The sequence below is a fragment of the Myripristis murdjan genome, chromosome 1 (genome assembly GCF_902150065.1).
Source record: "Myripristis murdjan chromosome 1, fMyrMur1.1, whole genome shotgun sequence".
NCBI lineage: Eukaryota > Metazoa > Chordata > Actinopteri > Holocentriformes > Holocentridae > Myripristis > Myripristis murdjan.
This window is the reverse complement of record NC_043980.1, coordinates 21,988,683-22,016,182: the sequence shown is the minus strand read 5'-3', so window position 1 is coordinate 22,016,182 and position 27,500 is coordinate 21,988,683. Positions and strand designations below refer to the sequence as shown.

General features: G+C 43.6%; 1 protein-coding gene across 3 annotated transcripts in view; it reads right to left on the bottom strand.

Moving 5' to 3' along the window:
- pax5 (paired box 5) overlaps positions 1-27,500 on the bottom strand; it is a 50,360-nt gene that overhangs the window by 19,788 nt on the left and 3,072 nt on the right. The window contains exons 1-6 of one of the 3 annotated variants that reach the window (XM_030054790.1): positions 23,020-23,062; positions 15,155-15,320; positions 10,557-10,754; positions 9,652-9,716; positions 6,743-6,868; positions 72-256 (exon numbers count right to left, since the gene is read on the bottom strand). In XM_030054790.1, the coding sequence (XP_029910650.1) occupies positions 72-256; positions 6,743-6,868; positions 9,652-9,716; positions 10,557-10,754; positions 15,155-15,320; positions 23,020-23,062 (783 nt within the window). Of the gene's footprint in view, positions 1-71; positions 257-6,742; positions 6,869-9,651; positions 9,717-10,556; positions 10,755-15,154; positions 15,321-23,019; positions 23,063-27,500 lie in introns of those variants that run through there. The other 2 variants (XM_030054783.1, XM_030054796.1) reach the window with 2 other exon arrangements.

The following is a 27,500-nucleotide window of genomic DNA, read 5'->3' as shown; positions in this document are numbered from 1 at the left end:
AGTCCTGTTGACCCTTGACCTGTGCCCAAGCTCAGCGTCAGCCCAGAGCCTGCATGGTGCCACGCCCTTACCTTGCCAGAGTCAGGGCTCACATAGAGGTCAGAGCTGGATTGGATTGGACAGGAGGGCTGTCTGTCAAACAGGCGGTCCAATACCTCGATCTGCTGCGGCGAGAACAGCTCCCCTCTCATCTGCTTCCTGAGGAAGTCCCGCCCACCGTGGCCGTGCCCGTTGGCCAGCGGCGATTCCTGCAGCCCTGCACAGGGAGAAGAGAGAGAGAGAGAGCGGGGGGACATGAGCGACGTTCGAGAGAGAGGAATGACTAGAAAGGAGAAACTGAGCAGGTTCTGAGAGCAGGGGCATTCACGAAGAGGTACCGAGCAAGAACGAGGCCGGGAGAGGAGTGTTTGAGAGTCTGGTGTGTGTGACAGAGGGGGAGATCAGGCAGACAACGACAGGGGAGCGATGGGAGGAGTGAAGTGGGCGGCTGATAAAGTAAATCACTGAGGCAGACGTGGAAAGCAGTGAGAGCAAAGTATGGAATAAAATGAGGAGACTCTGTGAAAATGCTATCCAAATACAATCCATTGCCGAGCACTTTCTCTCTCTCTCACACACACACACACACACACACACACACTCCCCCGTCCTACGTGCTCAAAGTACACTCTCACCTGTCAAACACACACTCTCTGTCTCTCTTGTCATATCACACACACAGGCACACACACGCACACACACACACACAAATATATATTGCTGTGGTATCAGTATTAGACTGGGAGCTCTCGTATCCTGCAGTTATTGCAAGGCTGAGTGACTGAACGAGACAATTATAAGAACTCTGAAGAGTCGCGGCCCGCAAATGATTAGAGAAGAGAGAACGAGAGAAAAAGATAAAGAGAAAAAGGGGATGAGGGTGAAAATCCCCGCTATAGAGCCAATTCATCGCTCCAAACTGCTCCTGAGAACCTATTTTAGTCCTGGGGGTCACTATGTGTTTGGTGTGTGTGTGTGTGTTTGGTGTGTGTGTGTGTGTTCAGCAGCAGGGGGAGTGATATGACAGACAGGAGAGGGGGAAGGGGCTTCAAATCTATATTTTTTTCCATCTGGACTGAAAATACAGATCCATTTGCACTAGGCTGTGGCCCTAAAAATAAATAAATAAATAAATAAAAATAAAACAGAGAGTTATGTAGCAAGAAAGAAAGAAAAAAAGAGAGAAATTATTTTTAAAAACCTGAGCATCTGTACAAACAAACTGAAGCTTTATTATGGGGAGAAAAATAATAATAATAATATTAAAAAAAAAAAAAACAGGCAAACTACCTTCCTGCTATTTTGCCACTTAGAAATCAGTATCATTTTTATCATTTATCATTATTAACCATAACATTAAACCACTGCCACACACCGACAGTACATATGACAGACGAGATCATGACGAAAGGCCGCAAACTTTATTTTCCTCCTTCAGAAGCAGCAAGTTCTCAGCTGTGACTTGAGTATGAAATGTGAATTTTGCAAACAAGATTTTAAAAATGCCAAGTTTTCCGCTGTTTGTCTACCTTACCTGGCACATTAACACAATAGTGTGCCCTTCAGTTCATTTGAAATAAACTTGAAATAAACGAAAACACACACACACACATACACACACACACACACACACACACACACAGCACTACGTAACTCACAAAATCTCACTCTATTTTTTCGGTACACAAAACCCCTTTCTCTTTCTCTCTCCCAAACACACTCCTTGATCGTAATCTCTCTTTCTCTGTTACAGTCACAGAAACACACACACACACACACACACACACAGATGCTGAGAGCAATGTGAGTGTATGGTCCGGGTCTCTGGTGACAGACCAATCAGAGGGGAGATAAAGCCAGTATGATGCTTTAGCTTGGTAACCCACGGCGACCCGTTTAATCCCGCCGGCCAGTCCCCATGATGGAATTCAATTGATCAATCATGTAGCTCTGATGGCACCATTTCAGCCAGCTTATTGCTTTCTCTCTGTCACACACACTCACACACACACACACACACACACACACCCTGAAAGACTGACCCAAGCCTGTCACAACAGAGCACCCACAAAGAACCAGAGAAAAACAGAAGGGAGAAAGAGCACCTGAACTGTCCTTCAGCATCAAGAACAAAGCTTTTACTTATGATAATCAATATTATCCATTCATCTGTGTGTGTGTGTGTGTGTGTGTGTGTGTGTGTGTGTGAGAGGGAGAGAGTGTGGGTGTCGGTGGGTGGGTAGCTTGATATCCGGCTGGTCTCATTGTGTCCATAGATGGGTAAAGAAACTCATTGCCGTGACGGGTTAAATCCTATTCACTGACAAACACACACACACACACACACACACACACACACACTCACACACACACGCAGCTGCTTCTATCTCTGTGAGTCAGTCTCGGAAGGGAAGCTCTTCTCTTCCCTCTTTTTCAGAGCAGAACAAAACAAACAATGAGCCCTTATTGTTCTCTCCTTTCTGCCTTTTTCCTCTCTCTTCCTCTTCTCTCTTCCGCGCTCCCTCGCTCCCTCACTCCCTCACTCCCTCGCTCACTCCCTCGCTCACTACCTCCTTGCCTCCCTGTCTCCTTGCTTCTCCCTCCCTGCATCGCGCTCTCCCCTCACTGAGCCTGCCTTGGCCATTTTTCGGCACCTTAGAAACAGTCATGAAATCCAAATACCTCGAGAGTTAGAGGGGCTGTTTATCGTCTGTTTGTGTGTGTGCAGGTGTGCTTTTGGTGGATAGGGGTGTGTGTGTGTGTGTATGTTTGTGTTTAAGTGTGGGCATGTAGGTGTGTGTGTTTGTGTGTCTGCAGGGGGTAGGACATCACTGGGGTGCATCTTTTTGCACTTGACATAGATTACCATACTGATAGGACAAGGGTCGCAAGTCTGACCTCCTAGCCCCAGCTTGTGTGTGTGTGTGTGTGTGTGTGTGTGCGCCCGCTCCAACGTCCAGAGATCAAAGTTTTAAAGGGGTGTGTGGGGGAGTAGGGGGGTAGAGAGGAACTCAGGGTGAAGGGCGGAGTTCCCTCCCTCCTCCCCTCGCCTCCTCTCCTTCTCTCGCTCCCTCTTTTATCTGGTAAGCTGCTGCATGTCACAGTGGATGCACAAGGGGGTGAGAGGTCAGCTTGGCATTCTGGGTAAATGCCATTGACACTATTTCTTCTTCATGCTTCCTCGGGAGAGTTCAGACCGATCCCTGTACGTTGGTACAAACAGATCACAACATTTTCCTTCGAAAAAAAAAAAAAAAAAAGAAAGCAAAAATTCTCCCCACTCACATCGTTCATGCAAAAAAAACAAAAAAAAAAAAACAAAGACATTCGCCCACCCGTCCTACCTCCCACACCCTTCATGCACACACACACACACACACACACACACACACACACATACACTCTGTGTATAGGAGAATAGGTTGAGACACAATAGTCCCCTTTTGGCCCCACAAGTCAAGTTCTTCCATTCACTCCCATTCATCCACATTCTGCCCCTGGTCGCCCCCCACTTCCCCTTGCTTTGGCTGGGGGCACAGGTCACCACAGGGCTTTACCCCCACACACACACTCCTCTTGCCAACACACACAAACACACACACACACACACACACACACACACACACACACACACACTACCGATCCCGCCTTGCAGTGTTCCCATCCCTTGCACAGCTGCCATCTCTGTGCTCATAAGGTACAGCAGATACACAGGCTTGCCTACACACACACACACACACACACACACACACACACATACACAGCAGACATGATGGTGTCTAATGTGAGTGTTTCAGTGATGAAAGGAGATACTATTTATCCCTTAAGGAGGTCAAAGGTCAGGCTCAGCTACAGGGAGGCACTATTCCAGTCGGTGGGGATTCAGCGTGCTGCTCAAGGGCACTCAGGCAGGGCAGGCGCTCTCCGACGCAGACCTTGAGCCCTGGCGTTCCAATTAAAGGGCAGCTTCTCCACCCACGAAGCTGGAGGAAGCCTCTTTTTCCGCTCCTGTTTCTTTAGTCCCCGTTCAACATTCTCCGACGTCGCCTGAAACCCTGAGGTGGTTTGAGCCGCTGCCTCTCGTCTTTTTCAATTTGCAAACCGCTGCCTGTTGGCGACCTGTCCACAAAGTGGCCACATCACCGCTGCATGAATTGCATAACAAAATGAGCCATTCTCAGCAAAAAAAAAAAAAAACAACAAAATAATCACTTCTGTCTCTTGTTGACAGACCAAATTGTCTGCAATTCTCTTGTTCATTATGATGAGACATTTTAATGACCAAAGCAAAATTGTGACCTGTGATGTACCTCATATAGCTGTGTCTGGTCTGCTCTGTATGCAACTGTACTTTATTGCAGGAAAAAAAACACTGTAGGTGTAGCACATCCCACCAGCCACGTTGACTTTAATAAATACTGCATAGGCTATAATCTCCCACACACCATCACTTGCAAACCACAGTCTTTGATTAAGCTGGCACCAGTGCTGTGGAACCACTTTGCTGGGAGTGTATCGTCGGGGCCGTGTTCATTGGTGTCGGAGCGCTGACTTCAAAACAGCTACGCGACCGGCTTAAAACTAATTTGTATTTTTTTTAAAAAGACACACAGGAATACAATGGTGTTGCTTTGCATGGCAGGATAAGGGTCTATTCTTCTCGAGCGACCTGGTAAATGATTTGTTTTGCACGTGGCAGACGGATGACTGAACCAACTGGGGTGCACTTAGGACACTGAGGTTCACTGTAGCAGTCTCATTATACAGTCTATAACATATTCACTCATGCACTGAGAAAGACATGATGGCCTCTGAGTGCATCAAGAGAAGGCTGTGCGATTCCCTCCCTTGCGCTTATGTGTGTGTGTGTGTGTGTGTGAGCGCATTTAAGTCTGTCTGTGCCTGTGTTGTGCATCTATAAATGTGTCTGTACATACAGTGCTTGCGTGTAGGTGTGTGTGTGTGTACGTGTTTGTTTGTGTATGTGTGTGTCCGTCCATGTCAGTGCATGCTGTTCCCCCTGTCGCCCCTTGCTGTGTGTGTGTGTCATTATCCAGCGGGGGCTGCTCTAATGGAAGCTGTGATTAGCAATGCTGTTAATTAGACCACAGAGCCAACCGCGCAGACCTCTGCCACAGAAACACTGCAGATAAAACACACGGGCAGCGGAGTGACGTGCAGCAACACAATGCTCACATTACGCATTGTGGGTGAAACAAGTGAAGTAATACAATGATTAAATTTAACTTCAGACACCAACACAAGGCCGCGCCGATAGGAGAAGGACAGGGAAAACACACATGTAGCATGTTGGGTAACTTGGAGAACAAAATGAAATAATCATCCAGTTAATTATCACAGAGCTACTCCAACTACAGACCCTGCCAGAGACACACCATTAGAGCACACTTAGCAGTCTGGTGTACAAGAACAACATCGTGCATGATGCATGTTTTTATTCTTGTCATCGAAATGCAACACACACTGATGCAAGCTGTTTGCAGTCATCGCCTCGATAAACGCACAAATGTCGTGGGACAGAGGGACAGATAAGATCACAAAGTGAACTTAATTTCGATCCAACCTTGATTCAACATTTGTGCATGCGTGCATGTGTGTGTGTGTGTGTGTGTGTGTGCGCGCGTCTGAGCTGGGTCTACAGCCTTCGTGCTCTGTTGGCGGGGAGGTGGTCCGTACCCGAGCACATCAGAGCGTTCAAAGCACACCGGGGGTTCACCCCAGAATCTGCTGGAATGTTTTAGAAACACAGAGAGGGTGGGCACAGGGCCCCATAACTGTGTGTGTGCACGTGTGCGCATGTGAATGTGTGTGTGTGTGTGAGCAAGAGAGAGAGAGAGAGAGAGAGAGAGAGAGAGAGAGAGAGAATGCCCCCCCAGTGGTGTTCTGTCACCCCCCCTTCGCTCCGACATCTGGTCCTGTCTCATTTACCGTAGGAGACTGTCTCTGTGATGGCTTTTTAATGCCACTGACACGACCACACCATACACACACACGTTCATACACACATACGTACACATGCAAATACACGTATACACACACGCACGCTGCACGCACGCACGCACACACACACACACACACACACACACACACACACACACGGAACACAAACCCACACCTCTATGCAACATGCATGCCGCACTGATCGAACATGACAGCGTATATGATCAATAGTGCATGCATAAACTAACTTCTAAGGTAGCTCTCCAGTGAAACACTGTTAGTAAACAGAGGTTATTGGAATGAAGATGTTTGGTTTAAAACTCCACTCCACGCACACACACACATTCTCACACACACGCGCACACACACACACACACACACACACACGCATACACACATACACACATCTGTCATTGATCCTGATGTGCTGTGCTCTTTCCATCTGTGCTCTCCATGCTGGAGGGGAAAGGAGGGGGTCTAGAGACCGTCCATCATCATATAATGTGTGTGTGTGTGTGTGTGTGTGTATGTGTGTGTGTGTGTGTGTGTGTGTGTGTTTACATATGTTCATGCACATGCATGTGTGTGTGTGTGTGTGTGGATACGTAGCTCATGTCAAAATTCCTGCACATTTGATGACATGTAGTTTCCACCAAATGTTTTTGTGATGCATTAGTTTCCAAGCACACAGACATACAAAGACCCCCACAGACACATGCATACACATTCATTTTTTTCTCACCTTCGTCCCTCTTCCTCTTGCCTGCATCAGCAGCTGAGCTGATACCCAGAATGCCACTGATGGAGTAGGAGGAGCCGGCCGAGTCGCTGGTCACCGCAGAGACCTGTGTGGCAGCCACAGACGTCGCTGCACAGACAAAACACAACGGGACAAACAGGTGAGACCGTCTATAGATTTTTTTACACGGGCTTTTGAGCAGTGAGTATGCTTCATTATCTCAAGGTCCTTCATCTCCCCTGAAAAAATTCAAAAATGCATAGGGATCAATCTGAAAATCGGACCCCTTCTTGCAGAGCGAGAAGTGATTAAGCCTGTGCTCCTTTAAGACTCTCACCTGAACCTTCCTGCAGTCAATATACATCCCAGTTATCGTCCCTTTTGTCTCAATAAAAAAATAAAATACTTAAAAAGAGTAACCTGCTCCCTTAATCGGATGTGATAGTGCGCTAAAAATGTCTGAATGAAACCAGACTATTGCTGTCACAAATAGTACAGCTGGCCCAATAAACTGCGCCAGCTTTCATTAGAGAGGATTTTGGAGGTTTCAGGTTGGATTTTCTGTGAAATCTCTTAAGTCATTTTTATCTTGATTTTTAAGTGACATTTCTAAACCACTAATAAAGAAGAGATAAACAGTAAATCCCGATGAAGAGAAAATCACATAGCGGAAATAGAAACGTTCACCTTTTCATGAGCCTTAGTAGAACTGAATATTGTGACAAAATATATATATATATAAGTAGTGACTCAAAGAAAAATATTACTGACTGATTTGTGATGAAAAATCAGACAAAATTGTTTTTTATTCATTATTACCAGGTGAATGCCAACTAATAATAATAACATAGATGATTGTGTTTGTCCAATATTGGTTCTTCAGATTGAAGGAGCAAAAAATGAAAATGGACTGGATTTGTCCATTTTTGCCAGTAACTCAGAGAGCAATGATCCACCTCCCGATTCTGTAGTATGAGACACTTTCACAACCAAATGTGCCCAAATAAAACTGAAAAAAATCACAAAAACCTGACAGCAAACACCATGCATACTGTAAACCCTGTACAGGAGTCCACAGATTCCACACAGATGCAGTTTAATCCTCCGAAACTTGACTTGGCCAACAGTCTAAATTGAAACAAGAAAAAAGACACAAAAGACAGGTCGCTCTGTGTTTTCCTCCTCCATGTCTCTCTCTCTAATCTCCCCCCTGGAGGAAGCAAGTTCCTCACTGGGCGACAAAGCTACGTACTTGTCACCGCTTCAGTGACACACACATATTCTGCAACCGCCCGACACACACACACACACACACACACACACACACACACACGCACAGCCTCACATTCCCTGGTCCCTTATCTGTGCCCCTGTCAGCGAACGTGGAGCTGAGTGACAGTATGGTATCCCAGGAGGGACAGAAAGGTGTGGAGACATCCTAATCCTCTCTCCCAGCAGACCCCCCAAACACGGAGAGACAAGAAAGAAAAAAGGACTAAAAAAAAAAAAAAGAGAGAAACGACAAACCAGAGGATCATGGTCCCTCCCAGCCGTTACTCCTTCACTAACGACACGGAGAATATAATGAATGCATATCCCTCCTTTTCTCCCATCACTTGATTTAGCTCTTCAATTATCTGATTTTCCTTTCTCTTTCTTTTCACTTTTTTTTTTTTTTTTTTTTTTTTTTATCAGAACGCAACGCTTTTATTCTCCAAATCCAAATGTTCAATTTTCCGCCTGGGAGTGGGACCCATTTATCTGTGTAATCTGTGTGTGTGTGTGTGTGTGTGTGTGTGTGTGTTTGCATGTGTGTGTTCCTGTGAGTGTGTGTGTGTGTGTGTCTGCTACATGTGTGCATGAGACAGGAGTCAGGGAGCGGTGTGTGTGAAATTAATTTAGAGTAAGAGACAAAGTGTGATTATGAAGATCTGAGAGACACCGCAACACAATCCACTGCAGGGCGAGTGAGAGAGAGAGCGCAAAAGAGAGAGAGAGAGAGAGAGAGAGAGAGAGAGCAAGAGAGATTCTCTTGTATTTGTATTCTGATTTATTTATTGAATAAAAAGAGATGATGTTACAGCTATGCTTCTAATAGATATATTGCTTCGGTCTCTAACACGACTGTGAACTGCAGAAACAGCAGCACATTGTTTCTCTGAGCCACGGTTTGTCCATTCGCTGTCACATTCACTCGGTTCGAAATCGAAACGTTAGCAATATAATAATGACTTCCACCAGGGTCAACAGTTTGTTGACACTCGAGGTACAAGATCCTTGGTTTTTCCAGAATTTCAATGTTGAAGACGATCCACTGCCTAAATTGGCTGAGCTGGAAAAACCCACTAGACGTCATTTCAGCGATGCATCTCTGACCTCGACCCATTTCTGGATGTGTATCGTTACGCATTGAAACATTGCATAAACAGCTGCATGCGATAGACAAGCTGGTGCTTTGTTTTTGTCATATTCCGCAAAAAGATGGAGCCCGTGTATTGTTGAAGTCGAACCTGGACGAATATAACCATTTACACACCTTTAAAAAAAAAAAAAGCTAATCATCATAAAATTGCTCAGTGGGGGTCCCAACCCTCATCAACTTGTTTATCAAACGGTCCGGTCAATGGAGCATACCTGATGAGCAGAAAATGCACAAAGAAGTGAACCAATATTCCATTACCTAAGCTTAATTTTTAGACCAAGCATGTGATTAAAGCCCTGTAAGATGTCGAGCGGTACAGAGAAATCCAGAGTGTGTGTCCAAACAGGTTTCTCTGTAAGCGAAGGCCCAGAATTTCAATACGTTTCGCCGTTCCAGATACGGCCCGAGCTCCACTCTTGAGACATTCGGACCAACACGATTCTGCTGCAAAATGATTTTGACAGCTGGAGGCTTTGAAACAGTGGCCTACCTAAGTTGTGAGCTGACACTGAGCCCGTTTGGCCAGGAGGCTGCTGAACCTTAGTCCGAATGATCCTGCAGGAGGAGAGAGGAGATATTAGTGTGTGTGATGTGGTCGTGCACACATGCGTGTTTGTGTGTGCGTGTGTGCGTGTGTGTGTGTGTGTGTGTGAAAGAGGGAGAGAGAGAGGGTGTGGATTCTGAATAAGAGTGACAGAGAGAACATGACCATCGTGGGAGCAAAACGGTGTGTGTGTGTGTGTGTGTTGTGTATCTGTGCGTGTGTGCATGTGTGTGTGTGTGTGTGTGTGTGTGTGTGTGTGAAGTGGCTGAGGCAGGCTGACATGGCAGAGGGGCCTCACACTTCCTGCTTGGCTGCTCATGCAAACCTTTTCTTTTTCCTTTCCTTTCCTTTCCTTTCCTTTCCTTTCCTTTCCTTTCCTTTCCTTTCCTTTTCTTTCCTTTCCTTTCCTGTATGTCTTTTCTTACTGTCTCCAACCTTACTCCTTCTCGCTTTCTTTGTCTTTCTTTTCATCTGCCTCTGTTGCTCTTTCTTTCTCTCTCTCTCTCTCTCTCTCTCTCTCTCTCTCTCAATTTCACAATCCCTCCCTCTCTCTCTCCCTCTATGCTCAGGGGAAGGGGTTGTCATTGTACCATCGTGTTGAACCACTGAGCTGCAGCCACTTCATACATATGGAGACTGGGGCCTCTTTGCTATTCTCTTTTCCTCACCGACGCACACACACACACACACACACACACACAAAGGGACTGTATCAAACACGCAGTACACTATTGCTCTACCTACACTTGATACCTGTTGCTATACATTGATACTGAAAACTCTGTGGTATTCACACAGACATGCACTAACACACACACACACACACACACACATTAGGCTGCATGCGGTACCTGTTGATGGAGCTGACGCTGGGAACGCTGTCGTTGTCACACACTCTCTCGGCCAGGAGCCTGTCCCGGATCTCCCAGGCAAACATGGTGGGGTTTTGGCGTTTGTAATCGGCGATCTTGTCGACCACTTTGGGTGTAGCAACCTTTGGTTTGGATCCCCCGATCACCCCGGGGCGGATACTCCCCGTCTCATAGTACCTGCCGGTCACACCAAGAGGACGGACACTTTGATTTCAAGAACAGTAACAGCGGTCTTATGAGTAAGAGTGTCAAGTGTAGCATCGTCCAAGAAACCCCAGGGATCCTTGACGGGCTTCTTACATTCTCATACAACTAAACTGCATTCAGCTGTTTTCTTGTGGATTACATTTGTTTGTGACGTATCACAAATATGTATGTAATCACAAAGCAAAAAGTCCAACATGACTTTCACTCAGGAGACCCGAGTTGGACTGAAGTGAGAGGGCTGTTCCTTTTTAGCCTAAGTTACATTACATTACGTTAGCTAATGTTCATTTTAGGTCATGGTAAGGTTTCCTAAGCTCAACTGTGACCTTTTTCTAACCTTAACCATGACAACAAGCCTTTTCCTAACCATAACCAGGTAGTTTTGGGGGCTAATGGTAATGAAACTGGCTAAAATGTCGCCTTTTGATGTACAAAATATGTTTATTAGAAACGTATTTGGAATCCACAAGAAAATCCCATTCCCTCCCAAAACGTAGTTGAGAATTCAGTTTAGTTGTAAAGGAATATAATTTTTAGAGACGGGGTTGTCGTCAACAAAATCAAGACTGGTTTAACTGGAATTCACTGGAAATTTTGCAGTAAACAAAACAATGTGTCGATAATTTTAACACTGCTTTAATTTCACCACTTTGAATCTGTTTCTCAGTTTTCTAGTAAGAGATGTACACATTTTAATAAGCCACAAACCAAAATATGTTTTCCTATCAGGGTCCTTACAGGGTTAAATCATCACTTGTGGTTGCAAAACGTTTTCATCTTCTGGAACCTGCATCCTCAAAGTGTAAGCCTTTCAGGAATTCAAATTTTATATTTGTTCTAGTTGACATACGTGACATTTTGAAGGGCCACAAGGTGATTTGAATGTGCTGAAATTTCGACACATACTGTGTGGGACCATGTTATCTTTTATCCTTTTGCACTTTTTTTCATGTTAGAGCAGTATGTTAGGACAGTGATGTTGATCAAGGTGAACTTCATATGTTTATGTGGCCTGATCAGGAGAGGCGATTTGACAGAAGTAGTGAAATGACACAGAACCAACAATCTCAGCCCATCAGGTTTGTGTGGTTGTTACAAAGGACAACCACCATTTCATGCTTCAACCCAAGTCTACCAGCTTTGCCCCTTAAAGCTGAAATACGCGGCTGCTGATATCACATCATGACCGGCAGTACGACTTTTCTTCCGGCAAAAGCAAAGCTCTGATTTAATGACCATTTTCGCTTCATTGCCGAGTTATTGTAAGACACAGGCCCTCGGAGAAACAATATAAAACACCACCTCACTGTTGTTTTAGTGTTAGTCAAGCTCAAAGGCTCTCAAAGTGGGGTCCGGGGACCTGTAGCGATCCTTGAGGTGCTTCCAGGGGGTCCTCAGCAAATTGAGGAATGGTTTGAATTCACTATAAATTAATGAACTGGAAACTGTTATGATCCAAAAAAAAAAAAAAAAAAATGCATGAGTGATTATTTGTTTTAATCTTATCACTTTGAAGCTGTTTGTCAGTAAAAATTGAATACTGAATGTAAACCAAAATACCTTTTCATATCACATTTTCATATCTTTTAATATCACCAAAATCACTTCAGTTTGGGGTCCATGTCTTAATAAGAGTCAATCCTTTGAGAGGAGCAGGTACCACGTAACACTAAGGCTAAGCTGCAGCGGCCTGGGTTTGGATCGGACCCTTTGCTGCATGTCGTCCCCTCTCTCTGCCCCGTCTTCCCTGTCTCTCTCCACTGTGACTTGTAAAGCAGAGACACCCAAAAAATCGTCTTTAAAAAAAGATAAGAGGAGAGTCAACTTGAGGGACCAGAGCATAAAAAAGTTTGAAGACCCCTGGTTGGCCTCACCCTGCCTGGTGGTGATTTGGACATTGTTCCATCCAGCCTCGACGCTTTTCCCCCCTCCGGCTCCCCCGTGGACGAATGACCTTCCCACTCCAGTCAAGACTAGGGAGTCACTCTGTGTCTTGTGGCGTGAATTTAAAACTCACCTTCTCAAGAAACACTTCACGTCTCGCTGTCCCCTGCCCTCCTCCTGTCTCGTGGAAAAAGCTGCCAAGCTCATCTTGCTTGGGGTTTTCTCTCTTAACCGATTTTTTTCCTTTTTTTTCTTTTTTTAATACTACATCTAAATATTCTCGGGACAACAAATTATATTTGCTGCATCTATTGGCTGCGTGCTTCGGCTTTAACCTCACTTCTGGTTGCTTGTAATGTCGGACTCAACAGAATTTGCTCATCAGCTAAATGCCTAAATGGTTAAAATGTAAATGGAATGCAAACAAACACCCGCCAAGCACTATTTCTAATATCTGACAAATACTTCAAATAACGGCAAACATTCTTTGGTGATTTCACATTGTTGAATACAACAAAGGAGAGGGTGGCAATGACACACACACACACACACACACACACACACACACACATACAAACACGCAGATTCAGGCATTTCATGTCCACCATGGCTATTTCATGAATGTATTTGCATGCAGAAGGGGCATGGGGGCAGGGGGTAGGAGGACAGCAAATGCGCTACACAGCTTGCAGAAAAAGGGGGGATGCTGTGTGTGGATGCAAGCTGTCAGTCAGTCTTAAACCTGCTCACTCTCTCTCTCTCTCTCTCTCTCTCTCTCTCTCTGCCTCTCTCTCTCTCTCTCTCTCTCTCTCTCTCTCTCTCTCTCTCTCTCTCTCCATCGCTGTACGGTAGAGTAATCCCTTCGTGAAGATGTGTGTTCCTGCATATGTGTGTTTCCGTGTCTTTCTTTGTGTCTATATATGTGTGTGTCTTTGCGTGTGTGTGTGTGTGTGTGTGTGTGTGTGTGTGTGTGTGTGTGTGAGTGAGTGAGTGTGTGTGTGTGTGTGTGCAATTCTCGTATTCACAGCTGGAGTATAAACACAGCTAAAGGAAAAACAATCTATTTTCAAATGGAAAACTATTTAAATTATTCACAGCTGAATCATTGGTGAATAAACGAGCATGGTTATTGATATCCGCACATCACTGAGCCAATACGCGCGTGTGCACGCACGCACACACACACATATACACACACACCACACAGATGCACATACACTTACACACATGAACACGCACACACACACAGGGTGGTAGAGTTGGTGTTTTTGTTCTGCTGGCACCAGAGAGACAGAGAGGAGAGGATAAAACAACCCTCCCTCCCTCCCTCCATCCCTCGATCCCCTCTCCTCCCCCCTCACGGTAACGCTTCAGTGAGCTGAACGGCCAGGACAGGGGAGAGAGAGAGAGAGAGAGAGAGAGAGAGAGAGAGAGAGGCAAGGGAGAACAATGAGCAACACATTTTTTGATATAGCTGAGGGTCGTTGTGGCTAATCCTTCCCCTCCGTCCCCACAAATGGTCTCTCTCTCTCATTCTCTTCTTTTTTTTCTTTCTTTTTCTCACTCTCTCTTTTTCAACACCCCCTTTTCCTTTTGATTGTGTTCCTTGTTCTTGTCTTTCTCCCATTCTCCATCTCCCCCTGTCTTTTTTTTTGGGGTGCAGAAATATGGTACCACTTTCATTTTGATGCTAATTCTAAAAAGTGATGAATCTTTTCCCTTTTGTGCCCCTTTCTTTTCTGAGGGACAGAACGAGCAGGGATTTACTCTTGAATTTAGCTTTGAAAAGGCAGAGAGAGAGGGAGAGAGAGAGAGACAGAGACAGAGAGAGAGAGAGAGAGGGAGGGGAGGGTGGATAGAGAGAGAAATATAAAGAGAGGAGTAGAAGAGAAATACAGGATATACAGTACAGAGTGGAAGACAAAGGTGAAAAGAGGAACTAGGGCAGAAATGGGAGAAAGTAGAGGCAGAGAAATAAGGGGCAAGAAAAAGCAGCGAGACAGCAGGACATGGTAAGGAAAATATTGAGCGAGTACATACAGGAATGAATGAATGAGCGCAGATATGTGGCCTTACAGGAGCTTCGGCCTGACACTCATTTAGCCGACACAGAACCAGGTTTATTTCTATTTGACGTTAATGGAAAAATCAACCAGATGCATAAAGACGACTGTATTTTGGAATGATATTTTTTCTCCGTTTTGTAGTGAAATGCACACCAAGAGTTTTCATTTACATAAAAATGGCCAAACTAGCATCCAAACACTTTTGCACTGCCAGGACAATAATGACGTCACACCACGGTGCTGACATTTTTACACACCTGTCACACGGCAGTCACAACACCTCCCTTTTCTGTCGTGTGTGTGAAAGGGGTGTGACTGAATCTTTCGGAGGCTGTCACTGTTTATGCTTGAGGGTGTGTTTATTTGTGTGTGTGTGTGTGTGTGTGTGTGTGTGTGTGTGTGTGTGTGTGTGCATACTACCTGCCCAGTATCTTGCTGACACATCCGTGGCTGACTCGTAGCTGGCGGGAGATATCGCAGGGCCGGACCCCTTGATGGGCGAGCTCTACAATTCGCTGTCGCACGACATCTGGGAGGGGCCTGCCGTTTACAAACACACCTCCTAGCTGGTTCACTCCGCCATGCCCTACAAGAGAGAGACATGTAGCGTGACATAAGTAACAGGAATGTGAAGGATGACAGAGATTCAACAAAAGGAAAAGTGGAAGGAAGAAAAACATTAAAGCTATTATTTAGTTTTGCCTCGGTTCCAAACATCCAGCAAGATGAGGTAGCATAAAGTCCTCATGAGCTGTGGGAATGAAATGAAAAAAAAAAAAAAAAAAAAAAAAAAAACTCATGCAGGTTGAAAACCAACAAAAAGATACACTGAGAAAAATCAATGGATGTGGAACAAAGATAAGTGGCTAAACACATTTTGATTACTTCATCATCACCGACCGAGGTCTGTTCTGTACCAGGTCCACTAAGAAAATGTTGTTACAGGTTTTTACAAAAGCATGACACGAATTTTGACTGTAGAAAGATCTGCATCGATATGCACAGGAGTTGAGTCATGTTTCCTCATCCCAGAGTGGTCAAATTCAGGGGAACGGACTTATCAGACAACTTTGGCTTAGCTGCATATAATTGTAACCCATATTTTAAAAAAGGGCAAATTTACTATTATGTTGTTATTATTTGCATGGATGCACTTGCAGGGCAGACATACAGAAACATCCCATTGCAACTACAATCCTGTGCTGTTGACTGTTGAGCAGCTCCACTGATGTTGATGGAGGTAAAATGCCTTGCTCAATGGCATCTTGACATTTACTGCATGTTACATAAACATAGTATATCAGTACTGTGCCTTTTCAAGAGTCATTAACATGTGTCTAGTCTTCCCAGTGAAACTCTTTGCTCAGTTCTCACCTGGCTGCACCTGCACTTCTCTTGTCCAATAAAAGAAAATAAAAATGGATAATTTCTTCGTGAGCCTCAGCAAAAATAAAAACATGATGTTGTGGTTGTATCATTGAGAATGTATTTCTATATCACAAATATAGCACTGAATCTGTACTCATAAGGTAAATGGCAACATGCTAGTCAAAAATCGAGGCAGATGAACTCCCTTGGGGAGCTGGCCAACTCCAAACCAAAGAGCTTCCTGGGATTTTTAATAAACGTGTTAGAATTTGCTTTTATGTTGGCACTGATATTTCATTGTCTGCTGGTATGAACTGTTATGTGTTTGACCAACAGTATCGTAACTTCGTCAGCACCATATTCTGCGGGTCTGGATCCCACAGCTGCAGGCCCCTAGCAGGGGCCAAATTAGTATCTGAAACAGATTTGATATCTTTCCTGCAATTGATTAATCTTGTTTGCTATAATGGAACTGGTTGGCTTATTCCGAAATTTCCAACTTTGCTCATTTTGCACCCCAGGCAGGCTAAGCAAACACTCTGAGTAAATGGAGGGATTCCAATTAATTATTGACCAAGGACCTGGCCCTTTACTTAAAGACATTGCTAATATTCCCCCTGAGGATATGAAAGCATAAGAGGAAATGAATGTAAGAGTGCATAGTACAGAGTATATACATAGAACAGAACAGAGCAGAATGGAATAGAATAGAATAGAATAGAATAGAATAGAATAGAATAGAATAGAATAGAATAGATCTTTGCAGAGCTGAACATTGTCATTGCTCCCCAAGCCTTAGTCTCTACATGTTCCTGTCTCTCTACAGCAGCAATGCAAAACAGCACATTAAAGCTGCCAGTTTGGTTTGTCCATTTGACAGCTTTTCATATCTGATGGATTTAAATGGAGCATTGGGAAACTGAGCCGGAAAGAGTAGTTAGAGTGGAGCGAAAAAGTAGAATTAAGCAGGTCGTTTTGCAGCACTAGAGTCAGCAATACCAAGGTACAGTATGTATATGCAGAGCAGAGGGACAGAGATGTCTTTCATTTGTTTCTTTTGAGCGAGAGCCTCTCTCTCTCTTAAATATATCGCCTATACACACCTCACCAACGGCAGAGTGTAAATCAACCAGAATATTTCTCCACCACATAATCCACTGGCTTTTGTATTACCATAGTGATTACGTCTTTAGGGGAATCACACACTCACACACACACACACACACACACACACACACACACACACACACTAATCCTAGCTGTGGGGGTAATAGATTTTAAACACATTACCCCAGCAGGGATCCCCCCTAAAACACAAAGCTGTCCCCTGAACCTGTTCCTCTGTCCTCTTCTTTCCTCCATCCGCATAAAATAAACATACAAACACACACATGTGCAGAACTACACACACACAAACAAACAAACACACACACACACACACACACACACACACACACACAATTTGTAAATAGACACACATGGAGGATATTGCAGAAATGTGAAGTCTAGAGGGGCTCATTCTGTGAAATCAAACGGAGCTATTTCTAACGGGAGGTGTGGATGGTCACTCTCTTACTCTCTCCCTTTTCTTTAGATAGAAAAAGCCTCATTATGCAGATGCCTGCTGCAGACAGCACAATTTGAAAAGCAATCCCTCTTTATATAGATGGAGTTATATCCATTTATACGGAGCCTGTTTGAGCCAGGCTCAGCCAGTGTCTTAATGGTCAAAAAAGTCACGAAATGTAACAATCACAACAAATTTGGAGGAGCATCAGCATCAACAGCAACAGGAACACCGGGCTGCTATCAGAGCAATTAAAGGGACTCGCTGGCTTTGTTCACACTGATTGGTTCCTCTCACGTTACCAGAAATTGTGGTACAGCATGTCTGAGAAAATATTTCACACACACACACACACACACACACATTCTGATATCTCTAAAAGCTGGAAAGAGCCTGCTGACCTACATGGAGAAAGTCAACTCCTCAACCAACTCTCTCTCTCTCTCTCTCTCTCTCTCTCTCTGTCTCTCTCTCTCTTTCCCTCTCTCTCTCTCTCCCTCACTCTCTCTCCCTCCTCCATCTGTGAATGCTTTATTGCTTGTGTAAAGGCATTATTCCCTCCTTCTTCCGTCATTATTATTTCCTGAAACCTTTCCTGCTCACTTCGGAGAATAAAAGCCCAGTTTGTTGCAGGATCGTTTATAGAAGCCAAATGTGTGTCTTCCTCCTCCTCACCATAGGTATGTGTGGACAAGACTCTCTCTCTCTCTCTCTCTCTCTCTCTCTCTCTCTCTCTCTCTCTCTCTCTCACACTCAGATAAGAGTAAATGAAATGGTTCCTTTCACCCTTCCTATCTGGGCCAGGGCATGAAATACGCCTTGCTTTGTAAAGCGATGGAGAGGACTGACTTGTGACCTACAAAAACCTGCAGATAACTATTTATTCACTTATCTGTGTATTTACTGTTGGCATTAGACGTTCAGGCTCTCACCCTTCTTGGGGTAGGCTGCAGGGATTATGTGTTGGAAATTTATTTCCAAGCATATAAATACTGATAGGGGCCAAATGCAAAAAGTTAAACATTCTCTCTCTGTACATAGGTATTTGTTTATCACCGCTGGAACCCGATTCTCTGAATAGGTGATATTATTTTTCATTTGATTTAGACTATCGGCCAAGTTTGCACACAATACTACCAAAGACGTTTTAACCATGGACGTCAAGCTATGGCACCATCCCTTAGCCTAAGTTATTGTCTAAATTGGATGCTGTAGCCTTTATCATTACAGTTGAGAGCAAATCAATGAAAAATGCCTAAACATTTATTTTGGAAATCATGTCAACAAAAACAAAGAGTTCAGGACCAATGTTACCTCAAAACTGTGCAAGATCAGTGACCGAAGTCTAATAATTTATCATGTTGACTGTTACCAGTTATCACATTGCTCTGCTTGCTCCAATAATTTGATTCTCAGTATAGGATTGGAGTTTTGTAGCAAATTATTTTTAGATACTTTGTTGCGCCCTGTGGCCCTTGAGTTGATTAAACATCATTCTGTAAAAGCTGCACAAAAGTCACCCACTGTCTGCACTTGGCAACAACTTCATTTTCCTCCTCATTTGGGTAGAGAGAAGAAGGAGGAAGCAGAGAGGGACAGAAACATCCAGGGGACCAGGGATCATTATGCCTCCCTGTTGTATTTTATTTATTTACCCTTTATGGAGCTGACTTCAGAGCCAAGCACCTCCTTAAATGTTTGATTGATTCACTGTTTCTTTCTAGGAGGAGAAAAAAATTACAAAGATAAAGAAAAAATATATTCGGGCTCCCCCATCCAGAAAATAAGGTCCATTAGGCGCTGCGTCTCTCTCTTTCCTTCTCTGTCGCTGTTTCTCTATGTCTCTCTTTCCCTCTTCCTCTTTCTGTCCCTCTTCCTCTCTCTCTCATCTCTCATCTGCCTCGTCACGGCCTGACGACTCAAAAATAAGGCAAAAGAAAAATCACAACAAACGCCACCGTCTCTCCCTCTCCCCCCCTCTCTGTCTCTCGGTTTAAAAAAAAATGCACTAGAAATTACTTTTGGCTGAAAAAACGTTGGAAAGTTGTCCTGGAGAATACAGATGAGGGAAATTTCCTTGTGCAAACAGTCAATAGATCTGTGAGATGCGCCAGGCAGGCGTTTTGGAAGTAGCCTTGCTGTGTTTTTTTAGAGGGTGAAATAATTTATTTTGTCTGTGAAAATGAGTCCGGAGGTTGTCAACCAACGACTGGATTTATATTTGCTTCATCACTGGCTATTATATATATTTTCCAGGTGAGAAAAGCGCATTTTTTTAGACCTAAAACACTGGTCCAGCAACAACAGTTAATATAAATTAGACACAGACCACTCTACAGCCTGCTGCTTAAAGTAATTCACATTTCCATACTTTCAGATTATCAGAAATTATCTGCATTCGATTTGTCGGATCATGATTTCGTAAGAAGGCTACCTGTCAATTTCTCGCGTGTGTGTGCTGGCCGGTCTGTTTTGTTGTTGTTGTTGTTTTTATTTCTTCTCACCGGGTGAACTCTGACTCAGGCACCACGATTGCCTCCATGTAGGCTGCTGCCTTGCCTACTTAATATTCAACATGCTACCATTACCATTACAATGTCTGATTATGAAATCCAGCTCATTAACATCACAATTATATGGTTATAGATTTTTTTTAAACATCGCTGCAAAAAATTATGGTTGATGTCTTATGATATAAACAAATTCCCAAAGTTAACAAACTTACAATAATGTGTCTGTTCAGTTTTTATGTGAATTATTTGATTATATTTATTTATTAGGATACTTTTCGGTCGTCATCACGTAATTGTTATTGTATAGCGTGAAGGAAATCCTATGCTCAGCTAAAAGGGTATTAATTCTGATAACTCTGAAGTAAAACAACAACAACAACAACAACAACAAATAAAAAGTAATCTCGTTTGTTGTGATGCACAATTTCACTTTTGTCGCAAAATGAATTTGCTCGCAAGGGCTTCTAAATGGTTGTCAACTTTTCTGGTAGGCCTTGTGACGCTTAGTGAACTTTATTTTAGAAAGAATGCAAATAAAGTCAGAGTTATTATTATTGTATAGGCCTGTAGGCTGCTAACACCAGCCCTCCCTCCTTCCCTCACACACACACACACACACACACACACACACACACACACACACAGAGAAACACACACATACACACACGCACACACACACACACACACACACACACACACAGAAATACACGGCTCACATCCAGGCTCCCCAAACAACATTTCCACGCGTCACAGTCGATTCCTCCTAACCTCTCTCTCTCCACCTTTGACATTTTTGGGGTGTAATCGTTTTAAAGCGTCTCCGGGCTTTGACATATATAACTTTAGCTCCGCTGTTACCGTCAGCACCGCGGATCATTGGCTTTGGTGAAACGGCAAGAGAAAGGAAACATGATTCGTTCTAGCTTTTGGAAATGTGTGTGTTTTCTAATCCTGCAGGATAACGCACCGTGGGAAGCTCTGTCATTCACATAACATGGGGCATGCGAGAGGACAAGTCCTCTCCGGGACACAAACACAGCAATAAAATTTATATAGTGTATTACACGCTGAAATGCCTCCAGCACGCTTTATTCGGTGTTAAGGTAGGTGAGGCAAATTATAACTTGCAGCAACCAAGCTGCGAACAGAGAGGTGTGGAAAATAGTCTCCTAAAATGGAAATGGTGTAAGTTCATTTATGAGTAGGTCCTGCACGTTAAAAAAAAAAAAAAAAAAAGCCTATTAATAATGAATATCACATGCATACGTATTCTAAGTAATCTCAGATTATTTAGGGAGTCAGACCTTTTAAGACCAAACTTTATTGGATCTTTCTCAGTTTGCAAAAAGATAGACAGACTCTTCATTCATATATTAAACCGGTATTTGTTCAGCATGGCAAGAGGCAACTGTCTATTTATGATTTTTCCTATAAGCTCATCGGGCTTGACAGACTGTGACGAAGAGAAGAAAAAAATACAAATCCTAGAGAAAGAAAACATGATCCATCTAGAGCCGGGGAGGGAAAATGAAGAATGGGAAGGCAGGAATAACAAAGCACGGGCCCGCCATGTCACGACTGAGCGACCAAGTTGTCTCTTATCATCATATTCTTCATAGCCTGCACGTTCCCAGGCATCTGCCCTGCCTAAGTGTCCTTGAGCAAGACACTGAGTCCCTCCTAGCTGCAGAGAGCCGCAGCTCAAACTGAGCTCTGTGGAGAGGGACGAGACAGTTTCTCTGCTCTCACCACACACAGATCTCTGACAGCACCTGTGTGCAAAGTGCAGTGTGTGTCCGTCTAACCTGGTTATGTGCAAGACACTATATAGTGTTTGTGGATCAAGTTCAGCTTTTAGTCATGCTTTGTTACCCCGATGGCTCGCCCGATCTCTCTCTCTCTCGCTCTCTCTCTCTCTCTCTCTCTCTCTCTCTCTCACCCTGACCCCTGCACCCCCACACTTCTTCTTCCCTCCACAAGGGAAAAACACAGCAAAACGCCTCACACAAAAGCACATCTCAGCCATGCAGCAGCACCAGCAACAAAATATATTTATGAGCAGTTCAGCCCACACATTTTACTATTCAAAAAAATCACTCCAACTTCTCATCCCATTCGCAATTTCGCGACTTGCACGTTTACTTAAAGATATCAAGGTTAAAAAAAAAAAAATCCTAGAGAACAGATATCCCCCAAAAAGGAAGGTGCACCAAAGGCCAGTGCTCCAAAATAACAGGTTTGCATGCACACGTTAAACACACACACACACACACACACACACACACACACACACACACACACACACACACTGCAAAAAAAATCCATCTTAGCAAGTAATTTAGTCTAATTGGCTATTAACTCTTAAAATCTTGTTTTCCTAAAAACTAATGAAAAAATGCCATCGGTATTAGGTACTTGTACAATACTCGTTTCTAAAGCAGTTTTACCTGTTAAAAACATTTTTTAGAGAAAAAACACTTAACAATATATTGTATTAACGCAGATCACTCACTTCACTGGTGTAAAATAATATCATCGCCTTGATATAACAAAGTGTGAAACCAAGCTGACCTGCTTTGGACACGAATGAACAGTGAGTTGTTTTTTTCTGCAAATGTTCTACATTTTCTGTATAGTCGAAGTAAAAGTCGATACAAGACTAAATGGTTTTATTAAGAGGGAAGTTTTTTGCAGTGCACGCATGATGCAGCTGGTCTCTGCATTACTGACCGCATACAGCTGCATACATGCTTTTATACTTGGTGGGTTTTCCAGGGTAGTTTGGGGAAGATGGGGAGGGCATGCAGATGGTAGAAATTAAGAACTTATAAACTTACTGTGCATTGCCGCAAACGGGTCGTGCTTACAGTGAATCTCCATCAGTAAGGAGGGGATGGAGGGCCCCAATATCGTGTACGGGGTCTAGGAAATGCCACCGAGCGCCCCGCTTCAGTGGATAACTACACCGAGACCGTGACCTCCAAAAAATTCAAAGGGGCTCAAAACCCTTAAAAGGGAATAACTTTCCCCCCTCAACTAATTTAAAAAGGAAAAGTTTAATTGTTTGACAAATTGGGGTGGGCTCTACTCTGTTTCAAACGAATTCAAAATGTGGGAAATGGGAGGCTTAGAGCATGGACAAGGAGAAAGAAATGGCTTCAAAAATATTTATCATAGACGCGCTCCCTCATGGGGACCGGACACCACACCGTTTCTGCTTTGGCGTCTCCAAAACCAGAGAGAAGCAGCGGCAACCGTGCTCATTCCTTCAGCCGCTCATCTGCACTGAGGAGCCTCAGTCCAAAGGAACAAAAATATAAAACTTTTTTTTTTTTTTTTTCTTTTTCAAATATGCAGGCCAAACGAAGTATCCTCCCTCCCTTTCTCTCCTTCTCGGTCCACTGGCCGTGACCCCTGAACTGCAACTTAATCGGTGAAGCCTAAACTCTCTGCTCAAAATATTCAATAACAGTAACAGTATTAATATAAAACTCAATTTAAATGACAAAAATATTCGTTACAAATCCACGGTCGGGTGTTTTCCCCAGTTCATTTGCTGTACATTCTTCTTGTTAGAAATCGTCCTCGGCCGCTGCTGTCACATTAATACTTAGTAAACTCCCATCAATATAGCGAGTGAAGAAGTCGAATGCACACATCTTGAAGTCTCGTATCCATCGTGCCAAAAATACAAATATAAAAAAATACAAAGGGAAAAATGAAAACGAAAGCCCCCCCAAACTCTGGTATGATTAAAGGCGACACAGGTTGGCTTGAGAGTTGTTATCCTGTTTGTTGGAACGAAAGGCAGCTCTGGGTCACTCTGCTCTCTCTCTTTCTCTCTTGACCAGAACTCACTGCACAAGCGTATATTCCCCTTTATGTGTGTGAGTTTGGATACGAATTTCTCCGTGTGGGAAACGGGGAAAAGGAAACAGTCCTGCCAAAATTCACCGGTAGTTTTCTCCGAGCTGACGCGTGGAAACGCCAAAGCTGTGCTATATACATTTACATATAGAGAACTATATCACGAAAAGCTGGCTGCGCGTCCCTGTCCAGAGCGCCCAACGTCCACGGTGGCGCACGCCGCGTTTCAGGACCTGCTCTCGTGCGGACAGCGCCCGCGCTCCCAGCCCCCTGGAACCCTAACCCACACGCGCCGGCCAACTGCCCGTCACTCACAGCGAATCCAGCCAATCACAGCCCGAGTGCTGCCTACACGTCACCGCCAACCGCAGATAGGATCGAATGGGGGGTCGCCGTGATTGGCTAGTGTGAATCCCGTGGGCCAATGACGTGCCGCACGAATTGTCCGCCGACCAATAGGGAGCCGTGGTGAAGCGACGCAGGGCTCGGGGAGTAGATGATCGTATGTTTAATTTCAATTAACGAGGTAAAAACCTAATGCCTTTATACCCATTTGCGCTCAATTTATTCATGTCAATATTAAATGGCTAATTAATTGAGTATTACTAAAAAAATGAGGCTTAGTTGCAGGAAGGCTTTATAAAATAGGAAATGCTCCGGAACCCAAACACTAATTGTCCACCTTACTCCAGTAGGCCTACAGCGCGAAAACAGAGGGAAAAACATACAAATGAAAAAAGTTGTCAATTTGTATAGGCCCACAGTGTCTCGGCAAAACGCATTTAACTAAACATTAACACTGTTCCCAAGACAAAGGAGAAAAATACACAGTAACATTTGCATTCCTCTCACCCTTCGTGTAGGCCTACTGGAGTGAAAGCTGTCAAACGGTATGAACACAAGGCTCTGCATAATTTCCCTCCTTCAACACAATGTTATAAATCTTTAGCTTGGAGGAGTGGAGATGAGGCATATGAAACATGCATTCCCACTCATTACTTAATTGATTGTGGATCCAAACGGATGCCATTTTAATGAAATGCAATTGGCGAGCATCGCATTTACACTCCAAACTGAGAGGGATTCAATACGTGTCCGTCCCACCTGATTTCAGAGGGCATATCTAAGCCTCTCCCCTGTAATATTAACCACACAAATAGCCTAAAGCATAAACCAAATTAAAAAGTGTTATTTTCCCTCTTCCTGTTTCTCGACATTTAATAATTTCAGCCCCCTCCCCGGTGTTTGTACCTCACGATAGGTCCTGAATTAGACATATTTAGGCCTACCATACGAGGTGAAGTATGTTAACAGCATCATCAACATTCTGCGTACCATCATGACTGAAGCTATTTTTACAGTAGCACGCAAATGAGTATCCGCAGCAATAAAAGTGTCTACTTTAGGGGCCCAAGTTTTCAGGTTTATAATAAATTAAATTCTAGGCATAGTGTACCACAAGCCAATGCATTTGACACTGGAAATGTCAGTGTGCAAAATTTTTGAGTTTATTCAATTTGACAGATTTTTTGATAAATTTCTTGCTTTGCCTGTTCATACTGAGGCGTTTTTTTTTTTTTTGTTTGTTTTTTTTTTTTTACCTTGAATACATTTTGACTCAAGAACTGGCCTTAATCACGCAGGAACATGAGCAGTCGTCACTACTAAGACGAGCATGTTTTCATCTTATGTCCGTGCTTATTTTTCTTTTTAAAACACATCAGTTCTTGCTATTGGCTTTGGGTTTTCCTGGATCTTGCTCTCTGGCAGAGGCTATACCTCGGAGTGGAAACTTAAATGATGGACCACGAGGGGGCGTTCATAAACTTGAGCTACCTGCACACACACACACACACACACACACACACACACACACACACACACACACACCACACACATACACATACACACACACACACACACACTCACTCGCACGCACGTACGAACGCACGCACGCACACACACACACACACACACACACACACACACACGCCTACATACGCGCGCGCACACGCACGCACACGCACGCACACACACAGAGATACCTGCGCACATACGCACACACATTGATTTCAAAATGTGGTTAAAGTCACAAGCTTTGTTTTATGGACTTAAAAGGGCTCTATAGAGTACGCCAAGCCTGGAGCATATAGATATAATAATAATAGCCTATAAGAGGTCAACTTATAGGCCCTTGTGGATATTTTGGTTGTTAAGTATAGCCCTCATTGCCTTCAAATTTCCACATAGTCTTCAGCTGGTTTCATGATTCTTCATTGATTTCATCTCCCTGCTCCTTAATCCACTGACAGTAAAATAGCCTAGACCCGAAACATTCACACTAATCCTCATTCATATTGCACATCTCTTTTCTGAGCAGCCTATTCATGAGTTAGGCCTCATACAAATAACTGACGGAGAGATTGATTTGGAGGGTTTGGTGTTTAAAACATGACAAACTGGAGACCTTCAACCTAACTCAAAATTAAAGAAAATTAGACTTGGGTCCTATAGGAGAGAGCTACATTGAGATATGAGAGAAAGGAATAACAGCAGGCCACCAAATGCAATCACTGCATTTGAGTCCACGAATAAAATGTTGAACCCGTCTGAAACTAAGTTATAAATCTGCAGGCGACATTGTTATTAAAAGAGATGGGAAATTATATAGTTTTTAAATACTAATTACGAAGTTACGGTCGGTGTTTGTTGAGTCTTTCGGCTAGTTTCTTTAAAAATGTTTATTTTCCAGTGAGCTGAATCTATTTGACCCTTAAGCTCTGCAAATAGGGACGCCAAAGCAAAAGCACACATATGGGCCTATTATATAACAATATCATAGGATTTTGCCTATTTTTCGTTTTCATTATGCCTGCTCTCCCTCTGCAACCCAACTCTGTTTTTATTTATTAGAGATATAGGCCCACGCGTTCCTATCCACAAAAGTAAATTGAAGCCCTCGTCCTTGTCTCTCCGATTTGCAAATTAAATACATAAGCAATTAAAAAATCCAAACACAATCAATCATGTATACAAATTGTTGTTGCTTTAGGCTTGGAAATTTGGAGAAAACTTCCATCAGGGTAGGACGACTTTAATCCGGGGGTCCAAATCCATTACCATATTTCATTACCTCTCCGATGCTGAAATTGGGAGGATAGGGTGGAGGAGGAGGAGGTGTGTATACTTTTTTAAACATTAGTAAGAATGTGGTTGAGTTGTGATAATCATTTGGAGACAAATTGGAGGCAATGTTGTTGTTTAAGTGTTCCCTCTTTCTTTCCTTCCCTTCCTTGCTTTCCCTTCCCTTCCCTCCATCCACCATGCAAGCTCGGCTGCTTTGCTTTTTGCGCCTGAGCCTCGAAACGAAAAAGCAATGAAAAATTAATAGCGCATGTTAACTCCGCCAGCTCGTTTATTACACGCCCGCTGACTGTAAACATAATGAGAA